The sequence below is a fragment of the Gymnoscopelus braueri genome (assembly GCF_963280865.1).
Source record: "Gymnoscopelus braueri genome assembly, chromosome: 2".
NCBI classification, from domain to species: Eukaryota; Metazoa; Chordata; class Actinopteri; order Myctophiformes; family Myctophidae; genus Gymnoscopelus; species Gymnoscopelus braueri.
This window is the reverse complement of record NC_137604.1, coordinates 50731183-50741235: the sequence shown is the minus strand read 5'-3', so window position 1 is coordinate 50741235 and position 10053 is coordinate 50731183. Positions and strand designations below refer to the sequence as shown.

The 10053-nt window shown below is 40.4% G+C and overlaps 1 protein-coding gene across 1 annotated transcript in view; it reads right to left on the bottom strand.

Moving 5' to 3' along the window:
- The window catches only part of usp43a (ubiquitin specific peptidase 43a), a 126065-nt gene that overhangs the window by 41991 nt on the left and 74021 nt on the right, over positions 1 to 10053 (bottom strand). Inside the window, exon 4 of the mRNA XM_080448044.1 lies at positions 2478 to 2570. Coding sequence (XP_080304170.1) covers positions 2478 to 2570 — 93 coding nt within the window. The remainder of the gene's footprint in view (positions 1 to 2477; positions 2571 to 10053) is intronic.

The window sequence follows — 10053 nt, the reverse complement described above, 5'->3', positions numbered from 1 at the left end:
CACAGGCACCACCCTGGCCACAAACTGTTCATACCCCTACAACCACTACCATGCAAGGAGGCCTACCGTAGTATCAAGGGCAAGACCACCAGGTTTATGAACAGCTTGCACCCGGCTACCATCAGACTGTTGAACACCGCCTGTCACCAGGCTGGGCTTGGAATACATTTTTTCCTCATGGATCTACAATTACCATGTGGATTTTACCTGTGAAAGTTACCACTCTATATGCGAGTCTTTCACCAGGCGGGCCATGGACTTTACTTTTCCATGTGGATTGTACCTTTGTAGAGATGTGGTTGGAACTGATGCTCTCTCTGCACCTTAATCTCACGCACAATGCACTGATACTCCTTTGCACCTTAATGTCCAACCTCATGTTCATACTGTACCAGCTGGATTATGCTATGTGTATCTAATGTAGATATATTTGATTTTTGCTTCTCCTAGACATGTTTTTTTTCTAGTGTTTTTTTCTCCGCCCCCCCCCCCCCCCCCACACACATTCTTCTTTTTTTCTTTTTCTCTTTCTGAAACGATGGAGCGCAGTTTGGACTTATCAGTGATAGGATAGAGAGAATGCTTTTTAACTTTTCTAAATGAGCAGTTTCTAGATACTGTATATAGATCAATCAGTGGAGTTTATTTCTGTGCATTTCAGTTCTTATATAGTATATTATGTACATTCTGGTGGGTGAGATGTCAACCATTGATCTCTCACTCTCATTCCAATCTCACCCCATATCATCCATTTCCTGTCTATATATATATTTTAGAATCAACATTGGGGGTTATTGCGCTGGTGACGTTTCAATCAGTGTGTTCAGGTATAGGTACCCATTGGCAAGGTTATTGCGTGGGTGCCTGCACATCACTTACTGTATGTTGCCCGGGTTGTTGCGTGGGTCAAATAGGTTCACACTCCCTCCCTCTCTCTCCCTCCCTCCCTCTCTATTTATATTTAACGTGTCAAGGTAGACAAGGTTGTATTGTCTTACAGTTGTACTGTATGTTGCTGGCATACAACCTCTGTATGACGGTTAGAGGTGAGCAGAGGTGTTATCTTCTAAGTACCATCTATCTGTATCTCTTCAATCAATAAAGCAGTTCTTATTTTTAGCCAAGTAACATTTACACAGTCTGTAAAACGTGTCTGAAAGCCTTCTTACTAAACGTTTGGGTTTCAGCCTAGCAGTAGCACTGGACTGAAACATTTGTATTTCTTCAACATTGCAACAGACAGATACTTATCCCCACATAACAGTTCCATCATGTTTTCTACATTGTTAGAATTTTAAGGACAACCTGGAGAGTAAAAGTACGTTATTATTCAGGAATGCCCACAGGCCACGCTATTCAGTAATTCAATAGGTGCCTTGATCTCTATCGAGATGAAACTTAGTTTCATAGACCTAGAAATGATTAGTCATGTGGATTCATAACTGTGTGATGAAGGAGGCCACATGGGATGGCAGCGTTTGGTTTGAAAATGATGATGCTAGACTAATAGTCACAGTGAGTGTGCTGGCATGAGTGTTTTTTGTACACTTTCTCTTGGTTTGTTTCTAATCCCAGGGCAGAAATGCCGTCAGGGAACACACTTAACTTTTTGGCTTACCAGCCAAAGAGGCCATTAGAAAGAAAACAAACTACAAGCCACGCAGATGTTTTATTGATAAAAAACGCTTTTTGGTGAATTGAAATGTGTTGATATTACTAGGTAATACTGTCATATGTAATTTCCAATGACTATCATAAACAAAATAAGGAATATTAGCATAATTGTTAGTGGAATGAAGACAGACCTGCAAACTCATAAGGGCTGAAATAGGTGACATGTCCCTAAATCCAACCCCTGTTGCAGGGGTCTGGGCCATGGCTTGATAATCTACCCCGGCAAATGTAAAGGAGCAGCCATAGCTGAGTGGTTAGTGAGCCCGCCTAGGGAACCAGAGGCCCTGGTTGCCCCAGGTTCGATTCCAGGCCAGGTCAGCATATGTGTCGATGAAATGAAATTTGTCCCTGAGCAAGACGCTTAACCCCTAATTGCTCACAGGTTCTCATTGGAAACAAGACCGCAAGGACTTTCATGAACGACCTGTTAAAAGGAATTATCCTTATCCTTATCAAAGTAAAACAGCAGCAAACCACAATGCAATGTACACAGTACACACAACCTCTATACAACTTCTTTTCAGAGCCATCCTCAAACATTATCAGCCCCTCTGAAGTAAATACATAAGAAAATGATTAGATTTGTCTGTGTGTGTGTGTGTGTGTGTGTGTGTGTGTGTGTGTGTGTGCACAAGACTATTCAAAAAGGTATAATCTTGCAAGGTTTCCACTCATACTGAACAAAATCCTAAATCTATTTGGCTCACATACTGTACATCTTCAGGTGTAAGAAATACATTGTATTGAAGGCAAGGCAGCACAGTAGCAGGGAAATGCTTAACCTTGCTGTCTGGGTTTGTTACCTGGTTTGTCGCAGCGGGATGGGCAGAGAGATACACAAGAACGGGTCAAAGGTGTTACTCTGCTTAAGGCAATGAGGGCACGTCAGGGAGGACCTGGATAGACACAGAGGGAGGGAAGGAGACAAGGAGAGAGAGAGAGAGAGAGAGAGAGAGAGAGAGAGAGAGAGAGAGAGAGAGAGAGAGAGAGAAGGGGTGAGATAGAGGAAGGGAGAGACAGAGGGTGGAGATACATTTTACTTAAGCAATAATCCATTCAATCCAAAGTGATCTCATCAATGCACTAAAAACTTTGACATTTGATATAATTAAGAGAAAGTACCAAGAAAAACCATTAGAGAGAGAAATTCACATCATCTCCGTTATACTTTTCCATTTCTGAAATATGTATCCAATAAAGAAATATGGAAAGAAGCTGGTTAAAGATTGGAAGAGTTCAGTAGCTATGAAAAACTAAACCTAATACCACCATTGAAACGGAGTTGGCTGAAAACGCTAAAGGTGCTGCTGGCGGCCTGCCTCACTATTATGCAGTCATTCTGTTAATGCTGCTAATTTTCAGCTATTTGTATTGGTTCCTTTCCATATACTGTACGTAGATAAACTCCAGTGTCTCCTCAGCTGTGAAATTTACCAAGCCATCCACAGCAACCGTGTTTGGTTACCAACGTTTGACATTATTCACTTCCTTCTGCAGCGAGGTGCACCCACGTTGACAGTTCAGCACATAATGCACTGACTGGTCAGCTGCAGTATTATCCCTATAGGGAAGATACGGCTTTAGCTTGCACTGATTAGTAGGCTGTGAAATTATCTCTAGGGAAGATACAGCAGCTAACCAATCAGCGCAAGCTCGCCACCTTCTCTGTCCTTTCGTCACTCCCTGACCCCAGGAAGAATAGTCTCCACTACTGGGTTGTTAAAAAGGTTAAAGTACTATATTCTGATAGTAATCATTGCTACAGAGCGTTTGTTCGGTCACAGGGCACTCTCCAGCTCTTTAGTAAACAGAATATACTACATTTTCAGGTAGGTGACACATTTTAAGCCAATCAGGAGAGAGCCCTGAAAATGCATTTTCTGTTTAATAAAGAGCTGGAGAGACATGGGAGACTCCTTATATGGACAGGACACTCTATAGTAACGAGCACTATCAGAACATAGACCCATTTTGCAATTATTTGAATAATTGCAAATCACTTACCCTACCTTTAACCTTGGATTTTATATATCACTGGATTGGATCATGTTCACTCTTTCCCGAAGTAAGAACATCATTTTTGTGGAAATATTTCATTTTGGTGGAGTAGAATTCAACTTTGAACTTAAGTCGCTGCAGCTTTGTGAATGTTTGTTTGTTTGTGTATGTCGGACTTCGGTGTTGATTGTAGTGTCAGTTTTGATGCTATCTTGGTATAGTTTGCATACTTTTTTATCACAAGACCTGTACCTTTAAAATGGTATATGCCTTGGTAGGTGACACACACACTTGTGTACACCTGTTTGTTTGTCTGAAAAAATGCTAAAACGTCTCAGATCCCGCGGGAGGGACGGCGGGTTGTTAAACAATTAACAACAATAAACGCATGGCAAATAAAGGCTGGGGTGTGCGATAAATTATTGTCACAACAAGTACTTTTATCTTCCAGTCGACTGGTAGTAAGTGATATTTTTTGGGTTGTTAAAAAGGTTAAAGTACTATATTCTGATAGTAATCATTGCTACAGAGCGTTTGTTCGGTCACAGGGCACTCTCCAGCTCTTTAGTAAACAGAATATACTACATTTTCAGGTAGGTGACACATTTTAAGCCAATCAGGAGAGAGCCCTGAAAATGCATTTTCTGTTTAATAAAGAGCTGGAGAGACATGGGAGACTCCTTATATGGACAGGACACTCTATAGTAACGAGCACTATCAGAACATAGACCCATTTTGCAATTATTTGAATAATTGCAAATCACTTACCCTACCTTTAACCTTGGATTTTATATATCACTGGATTGGATCATGTTCACTCTTTCCCGAAGTAAGAACATCATTTTTGTGGAAATATTTCATTTTGGTGGAGTAGAATTCAACTTTGAACTTAAGTCGCTGCAGCTTTGTGAATGTTTGTTTGTTTGTGTATGTCGGACTTCGGTGTTGATTGTAGTGTCAGTTTTGATGCTATCTTGGTATAGTTTGCATACTTTTTTATCACAAGACCTGTACCTTTAAAATGGTATATGCCTTGGTAGGTGACACACACACTTGTGTACACCTGTTTGTTTGTCTGAAAAAATGCTAAAACGTCTCAGATCCCGCGGGAGGGACGGCGGGTTGTTAAACAATTAACAACAATAAACGCATGGCAAATAAAGGCTGGGGTGTGCGATAAATTATTGTCACAACAAGTACTTTTATCTTCCAGTCGACTGGTCACCGTGTCGCTGCTGTAGTTTTATCATGGCTCGAAAGAGATGGAAAAAAGGTCCCAATTCCTCTTGGGGGTGGAATAATAAATACAGAAGCTGAAATTTACAGGTTCACGCTGGGAAAAAGAATACTTCCACAATGGCAGAGGGGAGAGCATTAAGTGGAGATGCAGGCTCATGGGACTTATTAATTCCTACAGAGAGTGCACTGAAGCAAAAGAAAAAGTTAGCAAAATAAAACGTCAGTGATTTATTAGTGTGACACACGGCTCACCACTGGCAGAGGGTCACAATAGCAGGGACAGTGGGAGGGAGAGAACGAAAGGAGAAGGTATAGGGAGGTAAGGAAACAGGTGAAGGGTATAGCGAGAAATATAGGCGAGCGAAGGAATAGAGGGAAGCAGATCAGAATGAGGGCAGCGCAGCGAGCAGGAGGTGCAACGGGTCGAGGAAGCAAGAGAAAAGCAATGAGTTCAAAGCAGAAATAAGACAAGATACTATAGGATGCAGGTCTTGAGTGAAGACAAATGAAAGAAGAAATGGGGGGGGAGAGTGGATTGTGAACAGAAAAGGTCAGACCGAGTATTAAGCCTGAATTATGCTTCATCAAGATTCACTGATTTAAGAAGTTTGATTTGTCACTGACAAGCAGCGAAATGTTGTGCCAGGTATAACGAAAAAAACATTAAAACAAGAACATCTTAAAAAGATTTCGATGATCTACAAGCTCACATCGTCGTACGAAGTATAAATTAGTAATAAATTAGGTCTTAGGAGAAATACATGGAGGAAAACAAACCAAGTGAAATGTGACTAGATTCATACAGTACATTCATAAAACATCATAAAGCATCTAAGCAAGAATAGCAGAGATATCACACAAGCATTATAGTGTGCTTTATGACTCCCCAGTGGTCAAATGGAAAACAAAAAATCTATAATATCTCTGCTGTCCGGCCGGAACCAGCTAAATCCAAAATGGTAATTGTTCAGGAAATGAAAAACAAAATATCAATTTTTCTGAAAATGAAGAAAACCTTATATTTTTAAAACAAAGCAATACTGCCTCATCAAACTTGGTATTGTGACTTTATATATTATCAGATACTTGCATGTGTCATTATATTATCACCACTTTACCCAAATCCAGCTCAAGTGGAGTTAGGAGTTTTGTCCAAACACATATCCAGCGCAACAGCTGGCAATGGATCTCAAAGCTCACAACACATCACAACGCATTGTGAGCTTGGAGATCAGCTATTTATGGTGAGCGCCATCCTCATATACTAAGTATAGATCAAGCTGAATTCTGTACTTAAACAACTTTTATTTTAACATGCATTGTAAACAACCATGGATCTAACTGTTACCACTGTTGTTCTTCTACAGTTGAGTGCAACAAACAATTCTGCCTCAATACTCAATCATGTATTTAACAAAAGCAATCATGGCACATCAACAATAAATAAATAGCATATAAATACAAAATACATTCATGAAAAATAGAATCTGTAGCCTATCAAATATGTAGCCTACTGCACTAACAATAACAACCACAGTTGAATTTACCTATCATATACCTATCAACATTTTATTATCACACTGTTGTGTGTTGCGTGTGTGTGGTGGGTGTTTCTTAGTGCTTTAGATTGTCATAAAAGCTGTGAAAGTCTTTTGGCATGATCTCCTTGATCTCCTTGAGCTCTTGAAACAAACTCCTGCACACACTCATTCTCTGTCCATTAACATTTAAAAAGAAAACACGAGCAGATGACCTTTGTGAAGACACCCTTCTCCTCTTTACTGGGTTGACATCTATCAAACCTTGCACATACATTCTCTTCTCTTCCCAGTTTATGTTCTCCCAAAAGCATTGAAAAATCTTCTCCCTGTCTGCCTCATACAGAGCAGAGCTTCTCTGACAGCCTGAGAGGAGGGGGGAGTTGTTTGTTTTTGACGGACAGTTTGAGGGTCCAATGGAGTTAGGAGTTTTCGTCAGAGGCGCTTTTTAATACTTTTCATATGTTATTATTAAAAAAAAAATTACACAGATGTAGAGGGGGTTCAATAGCGTTGATTTATGAAAAAAAAAAAAAAAACTGAAAATGGAGTTAGCTGGTCCCGGCTGGACACTGACGATATATTCCTATACTGTATGAGCAAAAATACAGCCTGGACGCATGTGCTTGGGGTGTTCCTGGTACTGTACTGCATTGGTTGTAGCGTGATTGGGTTTTTCATTATTCATCATGTTCTACTAGATGTGAGAGGGATAGCTAGGAACAGTTTCCTGAGGATGTTTGCTGTGTGTGCGTGTGTGTGTGTGGGTGTGGGTGTGTGTGTGTGTGTGTGTGTGTGTGTGTGTGTGTGTGTGTGTGTGTGTGTGTGTGTGTGTGTGTGTGTGTGTGTGTGTGTGTGTGTATGTGTGTGTGTGTGTGTGTGTGTGTGTGTGTGTGTGTGTGTGTGTGTGTGTGTGTGTGTGTGTGTGTGTGTGTGTGTGTGTGTGTGTCTAGCTACCATTTCTGACAGCTTAGCTGCATATAAGTTTTATGGATGTGAGCATGTCAAATCTGCAAATACAGTATGCTGGATAATACAGCAGATTTCCAGTAATAGTTTTCAATTTCAACCAGCTGTATAGTAGATGTTCAACTCAATTTGCAGCAGCAGCCCGTCACAGGGTTGCAAATTATGCCCATTTGTTACTCACTAAAGCTGACTGACAGGCTACGTTCTTAGTCTCCCTCTGTCGCTGTCATTCCTTCATACAACACACGCACGCACACACACATATACGCACGTCGAACGCACACTCATGCACGTATGCGCGTACGCACACCTGCACGCATCAAAAGGCAGCGGATGTGTTGGACTTTCCTTTGAGCATAAGAGATCAGGCTATTGTTTTGTTATTTTCTTGTTACCTGGCCCTGAACAGTCTCCTTGGGGAAGACACGCATCATCTTTTGTTTTTAGCTAAAGGCGGATATATTTATATTTTCAGAAGCGGACGTAATTTACATTTGCGCTTACTTTATGCCCGACTTGGGAAAATGAAAGGTTTGCATCCCACTACATTAATAATGTTACGTAACTAAACACAATTGATTATTATATTAATAAGCAAGGAGATAAGAAATTCTAAAATGTAGAAACTTAGTGATTTTCAACCTAAACACAATTTTCTGATGTGAGGAGATCAATTATAATTATATAAAACAATGTGTTCTGTGTATTTCTCTGTGAAATTTTGATACCACAAAAAATGACAGCAAACAAGTCATCATATGGAATGTACAGTACGCCCAGTGGCATAAATAACTGATAAATCCACATCTGTGTCATCTAAGAGAATGGCTGTATTCTCTTTGTTTTCACCCCATCTGTTTGTTTGTTTGTTTGTTTTTGTTTGTTTGTTTGTTAGTCCGGAGATAATCTCATAAACCACTGGACTGATCATCAGCACCAAATGTCTTCTGCATGCTGCCAGTCGGCCAACGAAGTACCTCCATGCATTTAGGGCGGATTCAGACTATGGTCCCGGGTGCGCACCCCGGACCACATGGCAGATGTTGTGATAGTGTAAATGTAGCGTACCGTTCCCCGAAACGGATCACCGTACCGTACCCGGGACCGCCTCCCGTCTCGGGTGCGATTGATGCGTCCTCGGGTACGGTACGCTGCAATGTGAATCCATCCGTACCGACAGGAGGAAGTGGACTGCTAATCATATATCATTTATATATTTTTATATTTCTATAATGACGCATTATTTTAGCTGGGTTATACCTTCTCATAGTTCTACTTGAATGTTGACAAGAAATAATAATCCCGCTAGTGTTTGAGTAGCGCGAGCCGTGAAAAATAATATACAAAAAACACATGTGTAGCGAACGTGTATATAAGGATAAATATACCAAGGATTGGTCTGTGACGTCACTGCTAAAATACCAAGGATGCATCAGTGACGTGACTATCATATTGATAATAACAGAGACGCGAGAGACGACGTTACATTTTGAGGTTTCAAAGACCAATGCACACCCTGCTTTGGTTGTGTATTGTTGTTCTGTTATTATTATAACTCAAGACAACGTCAGGAACACAGTCAAACTTTATTATTCACTTTAAACTCTGACAAGTGACTCTTCTTCTGTGAATGACATTCTCTATCTCCCAAAGCCCCATAGTCAACAGCGCCCCCATGAGGCACATATTTACCATTACGGTTGAATGAAGAGTACGGAAGAATTTTGGCCAATGTGAATGCTGGCCAGCTGGGAGAGGCCAATCGTACTCGGGAACGGTTCGAATCAATCGGACCCAGTCTGAATCCCCCCATACATTTTTCACATTTTATAATGGAAGACAAAAGTAGTCGATGGGCCTGAAACTTCAGATTTGAATTATTCATGAAAATGTCATAGATCAGTGGTTCACAGCCTTTTCAGGCTGTGACCCCCCCAAAATAATCATATTTGAACTGGGGACCCCAAACCCTGACATGCACTTGTAATTATAGGCATTACATTTAGTTTGACTCGGTTCCACAGATAAATATTGTGAAAATAGCCGATCTACAAGCTCACAATTTTCGAACCTACAGCCATACTAAAACATATTGACCGTTTGAAGTATCTACAAGAACACAAGATGAATTAGACAAGCGTTTAGACATGGAATTGTGTGACTTAATTAGTGCGTACTGAGTTGCAGAAAAATAAAGCAAAAACATTTAATCCCAAGTGTAAGGAAGTCTGCAAACAATACAAGCACATTGGAATAGGAAGTCAGAAATACAAAATGCTGAGCATCCATTTTTACAATGTAAGGACAAACGGAAACTAACTGTGCAGAACTAATTATGAAGATAAACAGCATGCATTTGATAAAAATAAAAATAAACTGTTTATACAAATGAAAATATGAGAGGCCTTTGCATTAAATGTACTAAGGGTGTAACTGTACCCATCCCAACCATAAACTCTTTGGTGCAGCCCCCTCGTTCAGGGTAACAGGAAGAGTGGGCACTATAAGGACGAGTGGGCACGAGTGGGCACCAAAATGTTTGGATGGAAAATGGTCTTAAGTTAAAGTACACACGACTAGAACATGCTTGAACATTCGACAATTAAGGTCTAATATTTCTACAATTGCTACAAAT